Consider the following 25,417-nt stretch of genomic DNA (forward strand, 5'->3'; position numbering starts at 1 on the left):
ATTAATTACATTAAATTAACTTACAGTAATGTTCTCTATATTGAAGAAAGTCATTGCTTCTGCCACTGCGCCGAGTTACAACTTGTTCACCTTCAGATATAAATGTTCTGACTTATCTTTATTATAGATATTCTGCATAAATATGCCTTATATTATATTATATTATATTATATTATATTATATTATATTATATTATATTATATTATATTATATTATATTATATTATATTATATTATATTATATTATATTATATTATATTATATTATTATATTTGTTCAACTTGTATGCCGCCTTTCTCCGAAGACTCAAGGCGGCTTATATAGAAGGTTTAGACTTGGAGAGCATGATACTTTGGAATTACTAGATTCAGTGTATTCCTAATAGTTCTATGCTTCTACCATAGACTGAAATGGTTTAGGTTAATTTTAGGAGAGAGTAGTCAACCTGGAAGATTGCGAGTTAAAAAAGCAACAATGAAAACAAGATGTGGATTTCTTTTGTTCTCTGAACTTGGCTGTTTGCAGACATTTCATTATCTAACTAGGTGATATCATCAATGCAGGTGGGTTTGCTACTTGTTTATATATGGTATCTTTCCTGCAAGTTTTGGTGGTGATAGTGGTATTTATTCCTGCTGATTCCTTAATTAGAGTATTGTTTTCTGCCTGAGTTTGTCTGGTGTTGATTCAGGCTTATCAGTTGTTAGTTACTGGAGGGATATGTTCAAGTCCTTTTGTTTCTTTATTAATTTTTTAATGTATCTTTTAAATGGTGTGTAAATGTGGTTTATCTCTGTGTGTCTGTTGATGGCTGATTTGTTTGAATTGAAGCCTCTAGAAATTCCTTAGCATTTTTGGATTTGGCTTGATCTTTGAACCTAACAGTTCGAAAGCACGTAAAAAATGCAAGTATAAAAATAGGGACCACCTTTGATGGGAAGGTAACAGCGTTCTGTGCATCTTTGGTGTTTAGTCATGCCAGCCACATGACCATGGAGATGTCTTCAGACAGCTTTGAAACAGAGATAAGCATTGCCCCCTAGAGTCAGGAACAACTAGCACATATGTGCGAGTGGAACTTTTACCTTTACCTTTATAATATTTCTCAGTTGAAATGTGGTTGAACCTGTCTATGTGCTGTGAAAGTAAGGAGTTTTTGTCATGTCTTTTGACTGCTAGTTTGTGTTTGTGGGAATGCATTTTGCTAGACTTCTGACTGTCTGTCCTACATAGTGCTGTTACAGTCCTTGCCCCGTATTTTACAGATGAGGCTCCTGGGTCTTTTAGTTAAAATATTTTGGACAGCCTTAATTGGTTTGTATGCTACAGTAATACCATGTGGTTGTAATAGTCTGTTGGTTGTTAGAGATATTTTTGATGTATGAGTATTATCCATTTCATAGGTTATACTAATTGTGTTGTAGCAGGCTGTGTGTAATGCACCTTTTGACAAAGGTCTTTGGGTATTCATTGTGTTGGAGGATGTGCAAGTGGTCTAGTTCCTCTTTCTGGCATTCCATGTTGCTGCAGTGTGTTATGCTGGTCTGAATTATGCTCTTATGCTCTTATGCATCTCTTCTTGTGGGAGGTTGGGTTGGGTTGTAGTGGAGCTCTTGGTTAGGGGTGTGAGAGATCAATCAGAGATGCCATGGTCTGAATTCTTTGCAAAGAATTGAAAAGGTTCCGAATGTAAGACTGAAGAGAATAAAAGTACAGGTGAACAAGAGGAACATAAGGGCCAGATGTATACATGCCATGAGAAAGGTTTTGCATTTAATGTGAAGCTTCTTAAAAATTCCAACAGCTTCAGCTGGGAGTTGAATCTGGTAATTTTTAGAATCACAGCAGACAAAGCCCTGCCCAGAAATAAAGATGTAAATCAAAACATACCAGCTTCAATGGAACAATTTCCTTTGGGGGTGAGGTTTTTTTTTGTCTTGTCCTCCACATCCTCCCTTTCTGTCTTGGTCTCTCTCTCTCTCTCTCACACACACACACACACATATACACACATACAGAGAGAGAGAGAGAGAGACATACCAGTGTTATTTCATTTTTAAAAAACAAACCCTGCATGTCTAGTAAAATGATATATTTAATGTTAGACTTAGTTTGTCATTTTGATTTTAGTCCAGTTTTTGATTGCATATGGAATTATATCTAAGGCTGATGGAGTAAAGAAACAGTGGTGCAGCTGGAAATCACCAAAGCCTTTACTTGAATGTCTGTAACCACATTCCAATATATAACTGCAATTAAATACAGATGCTAAGGGCCCAATACAGGCCAGGTCCTCTCCCTTCACTGCTTTGTTTATCTTCAAGCCTGATGGAAAATTCTAGAGTCTGGAAGCTTGCAAACTGTTGACCAATTTTGGGGCTTATTTTTTATTGTTGGTTATCATTGTAACTAACCCTGTACATTTATCACAGCCTTTCCCAATCAGATGCTCTTCAAATGTGTTGGCAAGGGATTTGAGCAGGAGTTTAACACATCTGGAATGCACCAGACTGAAGAAGTCTGATTTAGCCTATGCACATCAGGCTCTGAGCAGGGTTCATTGAACTGCAATCTGTTTTCCAACATGGATTGTGAAACAAGTTAAACTAAGCAAGGAAGACTGCAAACCAGTAGGAAGACCAGGTTACCTATGTATGTTGACCCAGGGCTGGTAGTCATTTACCTTCGCTACTGATTCGCAAATGTGAGTGCGCGCACACACACTCTTCACTCACATGTGCCACCTCTGCGCATGCACAGAGCCTTCCATGCATGCGCAGAGGGTCAAAACAGGGCGTGATGATATCCGGGCGGGTGGGTGGAGCCTTCCACAGCCACTGCTACCGTTTTGACCGAACCAGATAGAACTGGTTGAATACCACCACTGATGTTGACCATACAAAAGTATGAAGGCTATTGCTTAACACATTGTAAGCCGCCCTGAGTCTCCGGAGAAGGGCGGCATATAAATCAAATTTTAAAAAAAATGTGATGACTATAGCAAGAAGAATTAACTTATACTGAATTGTTGCAACTGAGACACCATGACAGAGTATTCTGTCATGACTGAGACAGAGTATTTTTTTTGTCTCTGTGTTAATATTTCCTTACAAACATGTTGTTCATGTGTTATTTGTATGTAGGAAAAAGGCAAGGGAGGATCCAAGTGCTTTTCTTTTTGTATCTAGCAAGCACAGACATTTCTGCTTTTCTCAAATAAGCATCCAACAAGACATTCCTCTAATATAATCTGAAGCATGTCTCTCCAAAAGGATTTTTTTTTCTCCCCAGAAGGCAGGATAAGAGGTCATTTGGAGAAAATCAGATTTTCTCTATGTATTAGGTAAGCAGGAGAACGATTTCCCATCATTGCCTGATACATCAAAAGGATGGGCTTTTGCCAGCTTGTCGTGACAGACTTCCCTAAACTGAAATTAACATCCTTCAGAAATTTGGATTTTAATTTGAAGGATTTCCCGAACACCATGACCTTGGCTAAGAATTCTTGGAGTGGATGTCTGGGTATCTGGAGAGCACCCAGACTGCAGAGGGAAGTGTAAGATGTACTCTGTTAAACAGGAAGAAGGTGACACTTTTGGTCCTATTCTCATGTTATTGATGGCATCTATGTATTGAACACAATTGTTGGCAAGCAGTTGTTCACCTGCAAGGATTTTGCAAGATCGGAATTTCATTCCAGCCAGAAATTCATATTCTAACAATCACATAAAACCAGGAATGGGTTACCTTTACTACCGGTTTGCAGCGGGGCCGCGTGCTCTTCTGCACATGCACAGAAGCGTTTTGATGACGGGGTTGGTGGGCGGAGCCTCCTGCCAGTTTTACTACCGGTTCTATAGAACTGGTGCGAACCGGGGACAACCCACCACTGCATAAAACCTGTCCTTACAAATACTAGCTCAAACATTATTTGCAAACAACCACACTGAATACATGCATGTCAAAAAAGTGCTGTTGGGACCAAGGGTAGAAATATGGCTTTCCTTCTCCTATTTTAAAATGGCAAGATCCTTTTGGTATGTGTATGTATGCCTTCAAGTAAGTGTTAACTTCTAGTGACTGCCTGGATAAGTATCTGCAGTTTTCTTAGCAAGATTTCAGATGTGGTTTTCCTCTTTCCTAGGGCTGAGAGAGAGTGTCTGGTCCATGGTCTCCTAGCTGGCTTTGTAATTAAGGCAGGACTAAAAGTTCTGGTTTCCTGGTTTCTGGCCTGGTGCCATAATCACTACACGAAATTGGCTCTCTGACAAGACCTTACAGGAAAGAAATATTACAATGCTGAGCCTTTACTGGTAGAGTGAATGTAAGGACTGAGAAGAGGGCAATCCATACTACTTCTCCTATCCCTCCACTCCCACTTTCTGTTCATTTTAGAGAAGATTTGCAAAGGTAAGCCTTTGCAGGTATAGCTGGACCGGCATTTAAATAGCTGGCATTAAGAACCCTCTGCAAGCTTAGGTTTTTTTCAGCTTTAGACATATGATATCCAAAGGATATTGGAAAAATGGGACTTCCTGCATTTAGATTAGGGGTCTCCAACCTTGGCAACTTTAAGACTTGTGAACTTGTGGACTTCAACTCCCAGAATTTACTTTGCTGGCTGAGGAATTCTGGGAGTTCTGGGAATTGAAGTCCACAAGTCTTAAAGTTGCCAAGGTTGGAGACTCCTGATTTAGATGATGTGTAAAGGGTAGGAGTTCTTAAAATTGTGTTGAGGGTAGTAAGCGGTCACAGTTTACAAATGTGAAGGAAGAGGAAGACTTGACCAGGATGCACAAGCAATTATGCTTCCAGTGAGTTTCAGCATGGCACATATAGTGATGGTTCAGCAACTGTTTGTCTGTCTGTCTGTCTGTCTGTCTGTCTGTCTGTCTGTCTCTCCATCCATCTTCTATCTATCTTTTTCATCTCCAGTCATGGAGACCACCCATGCGTATCCATCCTTTTTAGAATAGAATAGAATAGAATAGAATAGAATAGAATAGAATAGAATAGAATAGAATAGAATAGAATAGAATAGAATTCTTTATTGGCCAAGTGTGATTGGACACACAAGGAATTTGTCTTAGGTATATATGCTCTCAGTGTACATAAGGAGAATAAAATACATTCATCAAGAATAAAAAGATACAACACTTAGTAATAGTCAAGGTTACTAATAAGCTATCAAATCGTACCAGGAAACAAATAAAAATAATATAATTGAAAGATACAAGCAACATGATTATAAGTGGAAAGAGATAGATACTAATAAGGAAGAGAATAATAATAATAATACAGTCTTAGTATCACTTCATATCATTTGTATCAGTGATACAAATGATACATTCTACAGTTGTGGTACAAAGAACATCCTGTCAGCATAAAAATCGTTAGAATATGTATTTTATCTATTTGATATTATTACTTATTTCTTTTATTCAATAAAGGTCTGCAGTCACCATACAACAAACTATTTCCATTGTTTGCTTTCTTGATGGGCTGCATGTTCTCACCTTGAAGTGTGTGGAAGTATTAACTGGAATGTTGGGTGGAAGGGAGAGATTGAGAGAGAGAGAGAGAGAGAGAAACTCCTTGATTCTTGCCCAAACCAACTTGTGTTTATATTGGAGCTTAGGAATGACATCAGAGGAGGGAAGAGTATAAACACTTGCAGGAGTTTACTCGCAGGCTCTAAAGACCGCAGACATACTTCTGCCTACAAACAGCTTGAGGAGGGATATGCTGAAGTGTCAGAATGAAACTCCAGTTTCTCTTGATCTTCCTCTGTCTCCTTTCCAAGGTAAGGAAACTGGAAAATGCTAACTTGGGCAATAAGGAATTTTAAAAATAATGTTCATTGTGCATGCTCATCTTAAGTGTCACATGTAAGCAAAACTTAGGATAACGTTGCTTTGAATGAACTGTGGAAGTCCAATTTTTAAAAAAATAATAGGACAAAGCAATTCCTTTACAATGACTGGACCCATATTTTGCAGCCAGATCTGGGAATTATTTGTTAATTATGCCAGTATAACATGGGATCATGTTGGCTGAGGGTCGTGTGTAGAAATCAATTAAATAGTTTTCTCCTTCATAAACAGTTTTTGGTATTACAACATAGGCAGAAAGCCAACTAGCTGGCATTCCTCTTCAGATTTCTCAATTGTTCAACTCTGGCTCTATAAAATATCTAAAGGTCATGTTCAACTAATGCTTCCTGCAGGAATGTGCAGGAGGAACAACATGGTACAATTAAAACACAATCTCTTTTTCATACACACACCCATATGAACAAAACATATATGGAAAGACAAACATTTGGTAAATGTCCCAGTGGTTTTGGGCTGCTCCTTGAATTCTAAATTTTGGACTTAGTAAAAGAGTTCAGATTACTGTGATTGTCTCTAAACTTTGCAATACAAAGACTATAGGTCTGTGACCATAAGATTACCTAACTACACACTGTTACCTATACAAAATGCTACAATAGACCAGACAGAGAAATAAAATTAATTGTTACAACTTTTCAGCATCTAAGAACAGCAAGTTCTGGACAAAAGTAAAATACTAGTATGTTGAATATTCTTACCAGCTATTCATTGAAGACCATTCTTTCTTAGTGATTGAAATCTTTTATTCATTTTCTGATAAAATGATAGCTTCTAATCTAACTGATGTTATCATAGTCAAAATAAAAAACTTTCCTTTACTACAAGCTAAGCTTTGATTCAAGAAATAATTCATCATTACTCAGTTATTCAAAATTCTTAGTTGAATGAAACTGGCTAAGACTTTCTGTTAATCAATTGGATAGATGCAGGAGTCAGGAAATAAGGAATTTGGAAGCAGATGCATTATAAGACGAAGAGGAACATTGTTGCACAGTTGCTCTTGAGTAGATTATTCTGCAAGTAAAGTCTAATTGTTGCCCTTTATCAAATGTCAAGTATATGTTTCCTTGCAAGCTTGTTAGACAACATCCAGAAAGGAAGAAACATGTCAAGTGGCACTCAAAGGTATTACATTTTTTGAAAAACAAATGTCTTCATTCTCTACTTCCCTTGAAACTTTAATGAATGCATTCTTTCTTCTTTGTACAGGGTGACAGGATTGGTTTTACTGCAAAGTAGCCCTAGCTGTTATTGAACTATTAGAATTATAGTCACAGGGCTATGCTTTCCTCATACTGGATTACGCCACTTCTGCCATTTCCTATGATGTTGCTTTCATCTCCTTCCCAGCCCATGAAAGAGACAGGTTTAATTAGTTGTACAATACTATGCTGGCCTCTTTTTCTGATATTAGCCAAGGGCAGCCTGAAGATATGCAAAATCTTTTAGGCTTTGTAACTTATTATCTAAAATAGAATAGAATAACAGAGTTGGAAGGGACCTTGGAGGTCTTGTAGTCCAACCCCCTGCGTAGGCAGGAAACCCTATACCAATTCAGACAAATGGTTGTCCAATCTCTTCTTAAAAACTTCCAGTTTTGGAGCATTCACATTTCTGGAGGCAAGTTGTTCCACTGATTAATTGTTCTAACTGTCAGGAAATCTCTCCTTAGTTCTAGGTTGCTTCTCTCCTTGATTAGTTTCCACCCATTGCTTCTTGTCCTGCCCTCAGGTGCTTTGGAGAATAGCTTGACTCCCACTTCTTTGTGGCAGCCCCTGAGATATTGGAACACTGCTATCATGTCTCCCCTAATCCTTCTATTCATTAAACTAGACATACCCAGTTCCTGCAATAACTTCTTCAAGAAGTTCCTTCTTGAAGAGAAGAAGATGAGTTGGCTGTCAGTGGCTTTGAGCAGGCAGCCAGAGTGATGGCGATGGCCTTGCTCTTGCATAAATTTCTGCTCACCTAGGCAAATGGATTGCATTTCAAACTCAGCAGTGAAAATAGAGGATTGTCAAATTGGAAGGAGCATAAAATCTCCAGTGCTGGAACCTAAATTAAAGCATCCATGTCAGATACTTAACCAGCCTTTGTTTGAGCACATCCAGTGAAGGAGAGACTTCTGCTTCTCTGGGTCATTAGTTCTAGTGTTGGACAGCTCTTTCTTACTGCTATGGCTTTATTCTAACATTTAAATGATTTGCCTTCCTGTAATTTGTATCTATTATTCTACATGCTGAATCTCAAAATATTAGGGAATAAATATTCCTTCTGTGTGATATTCGTTAAGGACATCATACATTTTTTATATTTATATCCTATCTTTCCTACAAAGCAGCATAGGTTCAGAGAAAGATGACCCAAGAAGTTGTGCAATCAGGTGGAAATATAATCCTAGGTATTTTTGACATTAGCCAATTCTAACACAAAAAGCTACTTCTGTTTACGAAAATAAAGCCATTGTTCGTCTACATGCAAATCATACATGTGATAATCAAACTTGACCTGAGTCCTGTAAGAAATTATGGCATGGTTCAGAACTTCATGGTCTCAATGTTAGCCATGTAACTTACACAGATGATATCTGACTCTAATTCAGCAGAGTATTTCCTTGATCTAATGTTTTAGGTTGAGTAGGATAACAGTAATGTGGTATGAAGGAAGTCTTCCTTTTCAGATCATCATGAATAGACTTCTACCAGATGTTGGAAGTGTAAAATGATAGAATGGATGCTAACATATACAATGTGGGCTAGCCCAACTATTGTCCCATTATGTCTTATTATCCATATGTTAATATGGTCTGAGAAGGGTGATAAAATTTAGAGATGTGATTCTGAATTAAATATCAAAAAATAGGATTCTACTATTATATCAGCAACTATGGTTTTTTAAGCCCAGACAATAGCAGTAAACATTACTTTTTTATAAAGAAAGACATTGCCATTGTGGAATTACACTCTTTCTGATTATGAATTCATGTTCTGTTGGAAGCCTGATCAAAATTTCTCAATGTGGTCAGGATTTAATCTTATGTTTAAAATCAAAGTGTTTTCTATATATATTATGTGGTTTGTCCCTTCTGTATTTTTTTCTGTTTTTATTTTCTTTTTTTGTAACTTTTTTCTTTCTATCTTTAAATGAAAGCAAATACATGAATACATATTTTTTTAACAAATTAGACAACTTAAATGATGGTGTTGTTTTGTTTTTACAGAAATTCACATTCTTCCACAATATAAGGTTTTCTTGTCTAGGGGCTGTGTTAGCTGAAGGGTGGGAATAGAATGGCCAAACATTAGTTGACTTGAAAGGACAGAAGGAAAAGGCTTAAGATTTACCCTCTGGATATATCATATGTAGAAGTAGGATTTAAATATTATTTATTTATTTATTCATTCATTCATTCATTCATTCATTCATTCATTCATTCATTCAAATGTAGAAGTAGGGTTTATTTTATTTATTTATTCATACATACATACATATTTGTATGCCACAGTAATAAAAAAAATGATTCTCAGTGGTTCCCATAGAAAAATACAATATAAATTCTACACAAAAATAAAATTACCACAGTAGAAGAACAGAAAGAAAATATAATGTGGCAACAACAACTCAAATTCTCCAACGAAGTGACAGTTGTTAGAAGCTTGTGCAAAACCAGCAAAAAGTCTGCCTGATCTCCACAGAGAGACTGTTCAAAGGCAGTGTTCAAGTTATGACCACAGTTGAGACTGGAATATCTCTGATAGGACACGACAATCATAAGTCAAGTTAGAAACTTAATGGCATTATTTTTGCTGAATATTAGCAGAAAAGGTTGCAAATCCTGATCACTTGCTTGTACATGCACGCTGGTTGCCAAGTGTCCGAATTGTAATCGTGTAACCATGGGGGTGGTGTGACACACATAAGTGGAAGTACAGGTTGTTGGTCACTTTTTTCTGAGGCTGTCATAACTTTGGCCCATAATTAAATGAACAATTGTAAGTTAAGGACTATTTTGACAACAATGTCCATGGTGTGACAGAAAAGCAGTGTCTTCTTACCACAGTCCCCCAAACCCCACAAATCCAAGGGTTTTGAGCGGTTTCTCCTTGCTAGATCTAATAGGTTACTCTGAAGCTGATTGGAGAATGGTTGCACATCTTCTGCATATATCTGACTCCATTCTTGCATTTCTAAGCTAACAGTTCTCTCGATTGTAGAAAATACAACTTCAGCAACAGAGCAACAAGCAGAGTGCCTGGAATCTCTACCCAACTCCGTTGTTACAGCCTCAAACCCTCACAGCTTCAACCTTAAACTATCTACCGTGGACCTCACCCCATGCCTAAGAGGTCCATAACGGGGCATGCATAAGCGCACCAGCGTGTCTACCGTCCCTGTCACACTGTCACCATTTATTTTTACTCATTACCTGTGCTCATGTCTATGTTTATACTTATACCTGTTATCTCGTATATGTTTGACAAACTAAATAAAAATTTTAAAAAATATAATAATAAAATTAGCCAGCTCATTTGAAGTGCTAACCATGAATACTTTGCAATATTAATGCCAATTAACCCGGAAGAAGACCAAATCAATAGTAAAACAATCAGGGATGCTGATCATCAAAGTGATATCACTGATGCCCCGATTTCTATCATCAAACTCATGAAGATGCAATCCCTCCACTATATCTATCTATACAATCTAACCTAAACAAATATAGATGGGCTTTTTTCGGAGCCCACTTTAACACTCTCCCATTAACTCTACTGGCAGGAAGATTTAATGGGACTTCTTATTTATAGAACTTTTACCTTGTGGATCCAGAGAGGTAGGAACTCTCACTCATGTCCTCATATGGTGTCCGTTTTATGATGCCCCAAGACTTACTCCCATTATCCCAACTATTTCCATATATGAAGGCCAGACGATCAATTTTATGGTTATATCTAAGGGATGTTAAGCCCACAAACTCACATATCAGGTGACCAAATATCTTCACCAAGTTATACAATCGCACAAAACTTTTAAATTAGATATGTTGTTTTATTGTCCTATTTGTTTTTTTCCCTTTCCCAATAAAAAATTTATGTCAAACTATCTCTTTTTTTTAATGTAAAGGCTAGACAAAGATCATAATAAAGAGATTTGATTTAATTTACTGATAGATAATTGTGCTCGGCTATTATTCATTGATTCATAAAGAGTTGGAACCAACTAAACAACACAAATAAAAATCTTTCAAATTTCTGATTATCTGTTTTCTGGATCTAGAGTTGAGTTTCTCCATGAATAGAAATTTAAAGCTGTGCCTGAAATGTGACAGCAAAATTTGTTGTCCTATTCCAGGCCTGTGCTCTGGAGACCTGATCTCCTTCTCACAGTCCTGCTGACTGTGAATCAAATTGCTACTGCCTTAGTTCAGTATTAGAAATGTAGCTAGATGATTAACATAGATAATGAACCAACTGGTCCAGCAGGTGTGACCAAATTTGTCCCATCCAATGGCTATAGCACCACTTCCAGCCTTAGATTACCACCAGCAACAGTAACTGCTGTAACAGGACAACTCTGGTGTTAAGTACCTGCTTCCTTGCCTGGCAAGGATAATTGGAATCATGGCAGATTTCCCTCTTGATGAAAGATAAATAGATAGGTGATAGATGATATTTCCTTAAAACTTTCTTTTGCCCAATACCAGGGGATAGTAGAATAGGAGACAAAGAATTGGAGAAGATCACACAATATGAAGAACTGAAAATCAAAATTGAAACATAATGTCATAAACTAGCTGTGGTGGTCCTAATGGTTAATTAGCACATTGGCACATATCCCAACTATCTTGAATAGCCCTTAGAAAAACCACAATTTTTGCAAATGTATTCTTCAGTTTTTTTAATATGTGATGAGGTGATAAGGGTCCTTCAACCTGGATTTCCCTCTGTTCATGGGGAACTGAATGTGATTAGTGTTTTTGTCAATCAGAATCTTAAATAACTGGCTAGAGTAACCTCAACCTGTTCCTCTTCAGAAAGATTTTTAGACTAAGAATCATGAGTCATTTTGATGTTTGGGTATTCAGGACATCTGAAAGACAAAAGATTAGAGACTTGCCTTTTGCTACAACATACAAATTTATTTATTTATTTATTTATTTATTTATTTATTTATTTATTTATTTATTTATTTATTTATTTATTTATTTATTTATTTATTTATATTTCTATGCCACCCACTCTCCGAGGACTCTGGGTGGCTTACATCAAAGACAGTATACTAAATAGCATATTGCCCCCAACAATCTGGGTCCTCATTTTACCCACCTCGGAAAGATGGAAGGCTGAGTCAACCTTGAGCCGGTGAGATTTGATCCGCTGATCTGCTGAACTAACAGTCAGCTGAAGTAGCTGCAGTACTGCACCTTAACCACTGCGCCACCTCAGCTCTTTTTCTACATTAATTGAAAATTTAACCTGAGGATGGCTATTTTAAGGACTGTCTGAAGATTAATGTGCATCCAGGCCCTGAGCAATCAACTATCCTCACTCTTTCTCAGGGCTATTATGGTCCACCATCTTCCATTTATAACTCCCCATTTTTTATTATTCTTCTATGACATCCATGTTGCCGAGGCAATTCGATATCTATTTATATTTCCATATTCTCATAGCACTTAGAAATTATGGAAAGTTGGAATATCTACACATCTTTTTAAAAGAAAAACACTTAATCTCTCCCCTGGCTCAAGCTGATGAAGGGAGGAGAACTTGTGGCTCAGAGGTTAATACAACTGCCTAACATGCAGGCAGCCCAGATTTTCACGGGTAGAGGTATGCAAGTTTTGGTGTATTCGGGTCTTTTCCCGTGTAAGATTGAGTATCTTGGCGATGTTTCAATGAGGTCCCACTCGTCATCTTCAGGCTGGTGTCTTCAGCTTCGTGCTTGTGCGAAGAAAAGGCCACAGGCTGGTCCTTCACTGTTTCCAGGGCGGCCCTTTGGGCCAGATCTAAGCACCCCATGGGCCAGATCTAAGCACCCCGCGGGCCAGATCTGGCCCCCGGGCCTTGAGTTTGACACCCCTGTTGTAATGGAAGATTCCTTAAATAAAATATTCCTTTTATCAGATGTAAATTGAATTGGGCATTTTGTTATAATATTATTCTCTCTCCTCCCAGGCGAACTTCCAGCACTGTCAAACTCCATGCTACTGTCCATGGCTCCCTCCCCGTTGTCCACCTGGGTCTCGCTTGGTTGTGGATGGGTGCGGCTGTTGCAGCATATGTGCTCGGAGGTTAGGGGAGCCATGCAACCACCTTATTGTTTGTGATCAGAACCAGGGACTTATCTGTGACTACAGCAATGCTCCCACGCGAAGGGCAGGAATCTGCAACTGTGAGCAATCTTTGTTACTCTTAATAGAAATTTTTCCAAGTATGAGGAGAACATCAACTTCCTAAAAATAGATGAAGTTATCTGACTTTAATGCATGCCAGAATAACACAGTATGATTAGGTAATTCATTTGACTAAGACCTCAAAAGCTCAGTTCCCAAATCTACAAACTTTCCATAAGATTCGGGGTCAAATTAGACATGGATATTATTCATGAATGTTCACTGCTTCAGAAGTGCCAATAGCAACTGAAAGAAGGGAGAACTGAGAGAGATAATGGGATGAGGGAAAATAAGCCTTTTAACTCTTGCTTTTGGCTTTTTACCTCAGTTAAATTATAGGCCTGGATTGGGCCTGAACTGGAAAAAAAATTGGAAATTGTATTGAGTTAGAAAGAAGAGAATAGGCTCATAGTCCTTGTGGAACCTTTTTTCAATCTGCCAGCATTTATTGCTGCTTTGGCTATTTTTTAATTATCTTATTTATTTCATGTACTGGAATTCTCACAATCATTCTTGTGTAAAGCCTAAATAAAATATAGGAAATGTATGAAATATTAAGCATTTGATAGCACTAGCAATACACTTAGACTAATATACTGTTTTATAGTACTTTAACAGCCCTCTCTAAGGGGTTTACAGAGTCAGCAAATTAGCCCCACAGTCTGAGTCCTCATTTTACCAACCTTGGAAGAATGAAAGGCTGAGTCAACCTTGAACCGGTCAGGATTGAACTACTGGCAGTAGGAAGAATCAGCCTGCAATACTGCATTCTAACCAATGTACCACCATGGCTCTTTATATGCTTGAGATTCAAGCGGCACATTAGAGCCATGTTTTTGATGACAAACATTTCCATCATTCGATAGAGATCTTGCTGAAAAAAGAATATTTTAAAGCACTTTTAAAGGTGCTGGTTACCACCTTTAAAGTGCTCCATGGCATAGGACCCGGGTATCTTCGAGACCGACTTCTGCCACCAATAGCCTCCCACCGGCCAGTTCGCTCCCATAGAGAGGGTCTCCTCAGGGTGCCATCGGCCAAGTTATGTCGGCTGGCGACACCCAGGGGGAGGGCCTTCTCTGTGGGAGCCCCAGCCCTGTGGAATGAACTGCCCCCAGAAATACGTAAGATCTCCAACCTCCGGGTGTTTCGTTGCGCATTGAAGAGCCTGTTGTTCCGCCAGGCCGGGCTATCAACATAATGATTTTAAATTGGGGTATTTTAAATTTTTGGGGTTTTAAACCGGCCAAATTTATTTAATTATTTTAAATTTTAATCATTGTTGTGTCTTGTGTTTTTAAATTGGCTGTACACCGCCCTGAGTCCTTCGGGACAAGGGCGGTATAGAAATAAAATTATTATTATTATTAATATTACAGTTGCAGTCACATAGATAAAGATCATGATTATAGTCCAGGAAGTAGGCAGGTAATGTTGATTTGATTTTATGATACTAAGCTTCTTTTCTATTCTGCCTCCAATGCTCCCATGGTAGCTGAGAGGAATGCAAGCAAAGCTTAGCAAATATACTTCAATTTCCTATCTCACTTGGAGAGTGCAAGTCAGCTGGCAGAAATGTAAACAAATATCAATTCTCCACAAAGTAAAATCTAACTAGGAGAAAATCTCTTTCTTCCTTAGGAAATCTTTGAGAGAAAAAGAGAACAACTATGGTCAACACTTGGACATTCATGCTATCTCCATCTAAGAAAGGCCTTGGTCCGGTCCTATCCTGTCCTGTCCTGTCCTATCCTATCCTATCCTATCCTATCCTATCCAATCCAATCCAATCCAATCCAATCCAATCCTGATACATTGAAAGCTTCTTAAAAATAAATAAGAGTCAACCCAATATTTTCTATCCTCACTAAAAATAATATATCAGATTATTACGCATATCATTCTTACGCAGATATGTTTCATATCTTGTCCTTCATTAAAAATGAGAGAAAGTAGATGGTGATACTAGATTTCTTTTGTCAGCAAATTATTTGATCTAGCAGAGATGTGGTCCTTACTAGTCAAAGATAAATATTATTATTCCCTGTAACAACAACATAGGTTTTACAACAACAAGAACAAAACTTCAGATAATTGCTGATTAATTTGTTTGTCAGTCTCTAGGCCTGACTCAGTCTACAATGCCTATGATACCTTTCTTTTTCACCTCTGGGTTCTCCTCCTAGGTGTCTCCTCTCTTCAGTCACATCCCTTATTCCTGAGTCTCACTGAGATTTCTTCTTCTACTATGATAAAACTGTCAGTGTCTTCCCAGTGATGGATAGTGTTTGACCTATAAATATATGCTGTAGAGTTGGAAGGACCATGTAGGCCATTGAATTCCATGCCATACATAATGCAAGAATCCAAATTAAACTCCTGGAAATAGATAGTTGTCTGCAAATTCAGTAAAGAGAAGTGCACCATCTTTCTGGGTAGCTAGTTCTATTATAAAACTTATTTCATCTTTGGAAAGCTTTTGTTAACATTCACTTAGAACCTTACTTTCTGTAGCTTATTTTGTTTGATTGATTATTTATATCCTGCCTTTATTATTTGTACAAATAACTGAAGTTATTGAATATATCCAACACACCTTCCTCCTCCTATTTTCCTCACAACAACCCTGTGAGCTGAGTTGGACTGAGAGAGAAAATGACTGGCCCAAAGTCACCCAGCTGGCTAAAGTGGGACTAGAACGCAAGTTCTCCTTCTTTCTTGCCTGGTGCCTTAATCACTAGACCAAACTGGCCCTTTATTTAGAATTATACCAATTATTTTATTTATTTATTTATTAGAAAATTTATACTGCCGCCTATTCCCATATGGCAACTCAAGATGGATTACAGGGCTATAAAAGCATTGTATACAAAAAACAAAACTAATTAAAAATAATCAAATAATAAATTAATATAATAGCCCCCCCACCTCCATCCCAGCAACCACACATCACACAAGTCATTTAATGGACTTCATCCTGCTCCAGGCCCACTGGCAGAACCAGGTCTTCAGCACCTTCTGGAAGAGTGTTAGAGTGGGGACCATTCTAATCTCTGGGGGAATGATGTTCCAGAGAGAGGGAGCCACTATGGAGAAGGTGTATCTCCATGGGTCCCATCAGGTGTATCTCCCTAGGAGGATGGGACAGCAACATTCCTTGCCTCCCCGCTCTAGTGGGTTGGGTAGATGTGATTGGCAAGAGATGGTCCCTCAGGTAACCTGTTTATTACATGTTACACCCATGGATAATAAAGAACAGATAACCTTCTGTGTGACAATCCTTTGTGTACTTAAACAGTAATATCAGATCCCATTTCAATCTTCTTTACTTAAGGCTACAGGTACCCTTTCAGACTGTGAAATAATCATAGTCCAGTGTTAATATTAGTGCGAGCTCTATCCGAGTTCTAAATATTTACATTTGATTTACCTGATTGGTTCCCAATGTTGGCTGCAGATGAAGAAGATGACCAAGACAGTTGTGAAGTGAATGGAAAGATCTATCAAGATGGAGAAGTATTCCAGCCAAGTTGTAAGATCCAATGTCGCTGTTCAGGAGGAGGATTTATATGTGTTCCCCTCTGCAGTGAGGATGTTCGTCTCCCCACCCCAGATTGTCCATATCCAAGGCGTGTGGAAATCCCAGGGAAGTGTTGTCAAGAATGGATTTGTGACAGAGAACCCAGGCAGATCTTGCAAGACAACATGGCAGGTAAAATCCACAGATCCAAAAAGACACCCCTTTTCAGTGTCTTTCTATATATGTGTGAGTGTGTGTGTGTGTATAACATAAACATTCTATTTTCAATTAAACAATGTGTTGTCTGGGTACAAATAGTTTTAGGAAATAATAATCACAGTGTTTACAAAAATGTTTGTTAACATTGGTATTAGTTCAATAATAATAATAATAACAATAACAATAATAATTGCTTATCCATTTTAACAAACCTCTCTTGTATCATTAGTCCTTTTCTTATATTTCCATGTTTCTAACTTCTGTTTTTATTAGCTAAGCATTGATAAAATAAGTCCCATGTCAAAAAGTATTCAGTTTCTTTCTTTTCCTTAATTGTAAGTGTTAGCCTATCCATTTATGCATATTCTAGTACTTTTCTAATCACATTTTCATCTGTAGGGATCTCTTCACTTTTCCATTGTTGTGCAAATACAATTCTAGCTGCAGTTAATACGTGTAAAATCAAATAGGTATTCCCCTTGTTATACTTATCCGGTAAAATGCCCAACAAAAATATTTCTGGTTTTAAATCTATATGTTGCTTTATCATTTTTTCCAACCATGTATGTATTTTTGTCCAATATTTTTCAGTGCTTTTTTTATTGCTAAAACCTTGGTGGTTGGAACCAGGTGTGCCTTGAACTCCATTCAGATGAATGAAGAGCCACTGAGTATCCCAGTCTTTTCCTTCATGAGTTGCTGAAGACAGGACAGGGCCCATTTTTTTCCTCAGCTTTCATCAACTAAATAAATTATTTTTCATTCATGAAATTATTTGCCAGTCTGGCTTAAAGTGCATGCTCTTTTTAAACTTTCAGGTTGTTGTAGTGGGTAAAGTCCTGGACTAGAAACTCTGAAACTGTGAGTTCTAGTCCTTCCTTCAGCATGAAAGCCAGCCCTGGGCCTTTAAATGTCTTTTTTGTACTCTGTTCCCCCGAAAATAAGACATCCCCTAATAATAAGTCCAATCAGACTTTTGAGCTCATGCACTAAAATAAGCCTTCCCCAAAAATATTTAAACACAGAGCTGGAAATCAGGTAAGATGGCAAGAGGAGCCCCATCTTGCTCCACATGCCCCAAAATAATAAGACCTCCCCGAAAATAAGGCCAAGCACTTATTTTGGGGTTCAAAAAATATAAGATAGGTTCTTATTTTCGGGAAAACACAGTATTCTCCCATTTGTCAGCTGAAGTTACTCAAAGCACCTCATAAGTATTTTCTGCATTTCAAGGTCAATCGAAACAAAGATACTTTGGTTGGTTTTGAGCAGAACAATGTTCTGAGACATTAGAGCAGAGGTCTTCAAACTTGGCAGCTTGAAGACTCCCAGAATTCTGGGAGTTGAAGTCCACAAGTCTTAAAGCTGCCAAGTTTGATGACCTCTACATTAGAGGATAAGAAAGTCTGAAGATGTGGATGAATTAGTTCTTGCTTACCAACAGTCTTGTTTAGTAACCGTTCAAAGTTAACAATGGCACTGATGCAACAACTTTGACTGATCCTTGAACTTACGGCTATCATAGTGTACCCACATTGTGTGATTGCAACTGGCACACATCGGGTGCTTTGCAATTGGCACATGTTTACAAGAGTTGCAGCATCCCATGGTCACCTGATCACTATTTGCATACTTCATAGGCAGCTTCTGGAAACCAATGGGAAATTGCAAGTCACGATCACCACCATGTCATGTTTAATGACCCACAGAGATTTGCTTAATGGCTGCAGCAAAACTACTGCCATAAGTCTGATGTGGTTACATTACTTTTCACTTAACAGTTGCATTGCTTAGTGATGGAGTTGTTGATCCTCATTGTGTTCGGTAAGTGAGGACTACCTGTACTAGATCATAACTATGCAACTTGTAGAGAGGAAATTGCTACATTAATGAATTAAAAAGCATTGTGGTCCTCAAAAGAATATCGGGCATACCAATCAGCTCTTTGGCAGCTAGTAGAGAGGTGCCAATGGTAGTAGTGATGAGCCCTGAAGGCACTGGGGATGCTTTGCAGTATGTCTTTTATTAAAAAAGAAATCAATGGGCCACACAAGGTGGCTTGGCAGGCTACATGCAACCTGCAGACCATGTGTCACACAAGCCTATATGTGTCACACATACTATATGTTAGATGGTACATGACAGCATTTTGATTGATCCTGAAAGTGAAGCAGGGTCAACTGTAGTTACTGTGTTTTCCCAAAAATAAGACCTGGTCTTATTTTCTTTTGGGCTCTGAAATAAGCACTAGGGCTTATTTTGGGGGGATGTCTTATTTTGAGTGTCGCCACTGCGAGGCAGGGTGGTGGTGGAGCTGCCCCACGCCCCCCATACCAGTTTACTTCAGAGTGCCTGCAGCCACGCCATCCAAGCCTCAACAACTGCGTCACCTCATGCCGTTGCCGGAAGAATTGGGCCGGTAGCCACGTGGACTCCTGCAGCGAATGGCTGCTGGTGCTGTAAGTCAGTTGTTTGGTCATGGATGGCCCGACTTTGGGTGCCCTGAGGTAAGCTGGTATGCTCGTGGGGCAGCTCCATGTACTCCTGCCTCACCTCATCTCATGTCAGCAGCACTGTGAGCAACCAGATGGAATGGGCAGCCGGCTGCACAGGGCTTATTTTGTGGGTAGGGTTTATATTGGAAGCAGACACAGAAAACATGTTAGGGCTTATTTTCAGGCTAGGTCTTATTTTCGGGAAAACACGGTAGCACTTGGATGGGGAACCATCTGGGTAGTTAGACTTATAGACACAACTGGGAAGTTGAAAAAAACATTCTGGAAAAAGGCAATAACAAATCATTTGTATAATGCCATAAAAACTGCATGAATTTGTCATCAGGAATCATGCTTGACTCAGAGAAAACTTTACTTTTTTTTAGAGCTAAAAATGTCACACACATTCAAAATTCAATCTTGCTTCTGGAATGCAAGAGATGCTTTCTAAAAGGAAAATCTTATAGGTATAGGACAGGCAACCTGTGTCCCATGGGCTTCATATGACACTCCATGCCTTTGTTAGATCCCATGAGGCCCCCATGGTTCTTAGGCAACTGATATATATGTTATGTTTAACGTCTAGACTAGGGGTGGGTTCTACTTAACTTTACTACCACTTCGCAATGGGATTGCGCGCATTGCTTCTGCGCATGTGTAGAAGCTTCTGCACATGCAGAGATCACTGATGACAACATCCTGGGCAGTGGGCGGAGCCTCCCTCTGGTTTACTACCGGTTCTTGCAAACCAGACCGAACCGGGGGCTAGATCAGTTGGCCCTACACAATGGTTCTAGAGATAATGTTATTATTTGTACGGTGCATTTTGTTCATAAATTTAAGTTATATAGAATTCAACAGTATGCATATAGACTGGTATACTGAATCATAAAACAAAAATGTACTGCCTTAACTATTCCTAAGACAGGTTGAAATCACAACTTTGATTCCCCATAAAACTGCACCAGTTAATAAATCTAGTCCTTGAAAACTGATGCCCTGAAATTTGGCTTGTTCTTACTGGTAGGTTCTATAACTTGCTGTAGTTGTAGCCACTCGATGTCTCTGGAAGTTGTCATGACCATGTGTGCCAATTTTTAACCTTCCTTCTTTTTTCCCCCTGGTTTTGTTCCAGAAAGGTTATCTGGGATACCTTTCCGCAATTTGTGTGAAGACTGGAGCACTGAGTGGTCTGCCTGCTCCACCACCTGTGGCATTGGGATTTCCACACGGGTGTCTAACAAGAATCCCTATTGCAGGCTTGAAAGTCAGAAACGCTTGTGCATCCTTCGACCCTGCCCAACTCTCACGGGAATAGGCAACATGGTAAGGAACAGGCTTTCTTAAAATTTGAGACAACTCCAGGACTTTTTAAATTGTGTGAATTGTGTGAAGAAAATTATGTTATTATTTCCACCCCTGTGGAAATCCCAACATAATACAAAGTCAATACAATGTTGCAAAGATCGCTAATCTGCTTCCTCTACCAATAATTAAACTAATTAACCTGCCCAAATAATAGCAGACAGGGAAAATCCTTTCACAATACAGAGTTTTTCCCTGGCTGCACAGAGATGGCACCCAAAGTCAGCACAGAGGCATGCATCAAAGAAAAAAAAATCTATAAACCAGGGGTGAAATCCAAAATTTTTTCCCTACTGGTTCTGTGGGCGTGGCAGGGGAAGGTTATTGCAAAACCTCCATTCCCACCCCACTCCAGGGGAAGGATACTGCAAAAGTTCCATTCCCACCCCACTCTGGGGCCAGCCAGAGGTGTTATTTGCTGGTTCTCCGAACTACTCAAAATTTCCCCTACCGGTTCTCCAGAACCTGTCATAACCTGCTGGATTTCACCCCTGCTATAAACTTACTAAAACCATGGCAAAAAAAAGTCTGTAAGATCAGACACAATTCACTTAACAACCACCTTGGTAAGCAATAGAAATCCTGGCCTCAATTGTGACCATAAATCAAGTATTACCTGTAAGCTAAAAGTCATGAAAGTTTGTGCCTTTTAATAAACTTTGTTCTGTTTTTTTTTTTTTTTTTTTTTGCTAAACTGCTTTTTTGCTGAAGCTCAGACTGGTACTATAATCCATCTCAGTCTCTTTTCTACACACACACACTGTGGACCACTAAGTTGTGTGATAAAAGGCAGAGCATGTCAAGAATAGCATCTCCTTATGTCAGGTATAAATTCTTCCAACAAAATCAATACTGGCAATTTGACTGCAAAAGACTGTAAGCAATTGAATACCAGAATAGCAAAGGTCCTTTTATGACCCCATGAATTTGGCAGCATGATTTATTGACGCAGCTTAAACTACCTAGCTGCATTTGAAGTGGGCTATTTTGTTTAAGGAGGTGATTTTGTTGTTACTTGACCAAAGGAATCTAGCGTTGCCTAAAATGGTGTATACTTCACAGGTTCCCTGTAGGGGAAAAATGTAGAGTATGAAGCATTGAAACTAAATTTACTGTGCAAGTACTCAATGTGCCTCTGTTGTAGCACCCCTGTTGAGAATCAAAGCATTCTTACTGCTCTTCAAACATGCTGTTCCCAACCAAAGAAGGTAGGACATAGGAGATGATGGAGCTCCAGTTCGCATTATGAAACTGACAGAACAGAGCATATTAGAGCTGGATAGAAAGGGGGCTGGAGAAAAATAGGAGAGAAACATACTGGCATCTTGAAGCAATGTCATGGACACCAACCTGGCCAAATGATATTGACTCATCTTGTCTCTTGCTCTTGAGTTAAAGTTTATATTTTAAACAGATTGGTTCAAAATATTTGACTGTTCATTCTTAAGTCCCCATAGCACCATGGCTGGAATATGTCATAGCACTTCCAACTCTGCTTTGGACATTTGACCAACCCAGACTTGGTCAACCCAGACCTGGAAAACAACATGTGTATGATATTAATCCTGGGGAGGAAGATCTATATCTTTAATTAGGACAGTAGGAAATTGACTACCCATATGCCCCTGGAATGTTCACATGTTCATATGCATTTGAATAACTTTTGCCATTGTTTGCATGGAAAAAAATATGATAAGAAATATTAGTAAAAAAAAAACTTCTGCAGAATGAAAATATGTGGCAGGCTTCAATGGAACACTAATCTACAGTTTTCTGAAGTGCAGGTGAAATGCTGTAAGTTGGCTATATGCTCAAAAACCAATGAAGATGGAAAAATCTATCTCTGGCTATTCACATGACAGTAGGAAATTGGCTACCCATATGCCCCTGGAATGTTCACATGTTCATATACATTTGAATAACTAGTTGTAAACTTCGAAACGGCATTCTCCTATTTCACAGGACAACATATCACTACAGTAATACATTCTATTCCAAAGGAAAACATGTCCCCACGGTAAGAACTGTGATGCTCTCAGTCACTATGTGGAAAGGCTTAAAATGATGACAAACAGTTGACACAATTTCTAGTTGCTTGTTGATGGATTTACTCAGGAAGTTTCTGAAGTTCCAAAGAACTTGAGCAGATGTCTTAGTACTATTACATCCTTAGTCATCCTTGCTGGGAATTCTGGATGTTCTAGTTCCAACTCATCTGAAGGGTATCATCAGTGGTGGAATTCAGCCAGTTCGCACCACTTCGGGAGAACCGGTTGTTAACTTTCCGAGCAGTTTGGCAAACTGATTGTTGGAAAAACTCATTAGGGCAGAGAACCGGTTGTTAAATAACTTGAATCCCACCACTGGGTATCATGTTGGAGAAAGCTGGTGGTTTTGAGTAAAATATCCATTTTTCAGATTATATCAGACAAAGGGGAAATACATCAGCATCCATTGTCTGGGAAAATATGGAAAAGATGACTGTCAAATAAGAAACGGTGAAGAAGATTCATACAGTCTTTTAATGAGAAGCTACCAATATGAACCTGGTGCAAATCTGCTCAGTCCTTTTATCATTATGTCTGTGATGTATCAAATCTCCCTTCTTTCCTTTGCAGGAAGGAAAAAAATATAGCTCTCTTTTGCCTAGTTGAAACACAAATGACCAAAGTGGAAGGAATGAAGCAGTCTTCCTGCCCCCATCCCCACCCCTGCTCTTCCACTCACATTTCTCTGGCTCTTTTTCAGTTTAAAACAAATTGGAAGATCAGTTTTCTTCCATGGTAATGTCTAATTTGGCCGTCTGCCTCTTTATTTGGCCACACTTTTCCAGACAGGGTTGGAATTTAAACTGAGTGTTTTATCTCTCCAGAGTGGAAGAGGAAGTCGCTTATAAACCAGTCCACTCCATTCAGAAGTTGACATGCTGGCTTCAATCCAGCAACTGGAACAACAGAAGCCCAAGTTGATCTTGTTTCTGTGGTGATGAGAGAACCTCTGAGGAATGGAGAGACAAAGCGACTGTCTTCAACAGAGAGGAAGGACGTAACAAATAAGAGTTCCCACATCTGAGCTGACAATCATCTTCCTTCTCAATACCGTGCCAATGACACTAGACAACTTTAATGTTTGGTGGAAAAAATTCCAGACCATGTGTTTTAATGTTATTCAGTAGTGATGTCTTTATTGCCAGCTTGAGACTACAATTATAAATCCATCCAATTAATGACATGATGCTTTGCAGTTACAGTAATTCAAAGAAACATGTCCTGTTATTCTTTCTTCATTATCCCTTTTCCAAATAATAGTTCTAGGAATCTAGCAAGTGAGATCATCATCCATTGTTCAGTAGGTTATTGTTTATGTTCTTGTTAGAAATAAATAAATCATTATAATGCTCAGTTGGCTGAAGCCAGATTAACCAGTTTTAGGGATCACAGCAATATGTAATGTTTGGAGACAAATGTTAGTGACATACAAAGAACAAAGTAGGCATTGCATACTATTATTATTCTCTCTCTGTGTATAAAAGAGAATAATGTCTTCATAACAACATTGTTCATGGATGAAGTGTAACTTGACAAATTGAGATGAGTCTTTAATAATTTAGCAGACTTGGAGTAAAGATCAAACTTTTCTTTGAAGCTTGTCTCTTGATGATATTGTGACTTTTGCCTTTGTTTGCATGGAAAAAAAATATGAGAAATATTAGTAAAAAAAAAACTTCTACAGAATGAAAACATGCGGCAGGCTTTAACGGAACACTAATTTACAGTTTTCTGAAGAACAGGTGAAATGCTGTAAGTCTGATTGGCTATATACTCAAAAACCAGTGAAGATGGAAAAATCTATCTCTAGCTAGTCACATGAGGAATCTCAACTAATTAGGGACCAAGTCATAAAATCATATAATGTTGCAAGTTTATACATAGACAATTATGTATAGTTTAGAATCCAGTTTATGAAGTTTTGCTTTGTTAAGAATAGAGTGAAAAGTTATATCACCTTCATTTCCACACTGGAATTTCTTTTCACCAGTATTGAAAGTGTTTGTGTGCCAACATACATTTTGGCCTCTTCAAACTTCACAAATTTAAAACATATGCATGGTGGCGCAGTGCTTAGAATGCAGTACCGCAGGCTATTTCTGCTGCCTGCCGGCTGCCTGCAATTTGGCAGTTCGAATCTCACCAGGCTCAAGGTTAACTCATCCTTCCATCCTTCCAAGGTCAGTCAAATGAGGAGCCAGATTGTTGGGGGCAATATGCTGACTATAAACCACTTAGAGAGGGCTGTAAAGCACTGTGAAACAATATATAAGTCTAAATGCTTTATAGTGCTATTGCTATTATGGACTTCAACTTCCAGAATTCTTCAGCCAGCCATGCTGGTCATGCAGGCCAATATATAGACATTTGCAGTCTGGCAGCAGTTTTCAAAACAAAATTGTAGTGTTCAAAAATCTTTAAAGATATTTCCATGTACAATCTGCCAGAGCACTGTAGGTAAATGCCATATTTTGCCAGATTATG

At 38.5% G+C, this 25,417-nt stretch overlaps 1 protein-coding gene across 5 annotated transcripts in view; it reads left to right on the forward strand.

Moving 5' to 3' along the window:
* The window catches only part of CCN5 (cellular communication network factor 5), a 64,401-nt gene extending 39,872 nt beyond the window's left edge, over positions 1-24,529 (forward strand). For 3 of the 5 annotated variants that reach the window (XM_087889150.1, XM_087889148.1, XM_087889152.1), the window contains 5 exons: positions 5,638-5,802; positions 13,069-13,285; positions 16,744-16,998; positions 20,656-20,846; positions 23,758-24,529. In XM_087889150.1, coding sequence (XP_087745276.1) covers positions 5,758-5,802; positions 13,069-13,285; positions 16,744-16,998; positions 20,656-20,846; positions 23,758-23,781 — 732 coding nt within the window. In that variant the 5' untranslated portion in view covers positions 5,638-5,757 and the 3' untranslated portion in view covers positions 23,782-24,529. Of the gene's footprint in view, positions 1-1,578; positions 3,586-4,143; positions 4,324-5,637; positions 5,803-13,068; positions 13,286-16,743; positions 16,999-20,655; positions 20,847-23,757 lie in introns of those variants that run through there. The other 2 variants (XM_087889149.1, XM_087889151.1) reach the window with 2 other exon arrangements.
* The last annotated feature ends 888 nt before the right edge of the window (positions 24,530-25,417 follow it).

Source organism: Pantherophis guttatus, chromosome 3 (assembly GCF_059756535.1).
Source record: "Pantherophis guttatus breed Tessera chromosome 3, ASM5975653v1, whole genome shotgun sequence".
Classification (NCBI taxonomy): Eukaryota; Metazoa; Chordata; class Lepidosauria; order Squamata; family Colubridae; genus Pantherophis; species Pantherophis guttatus.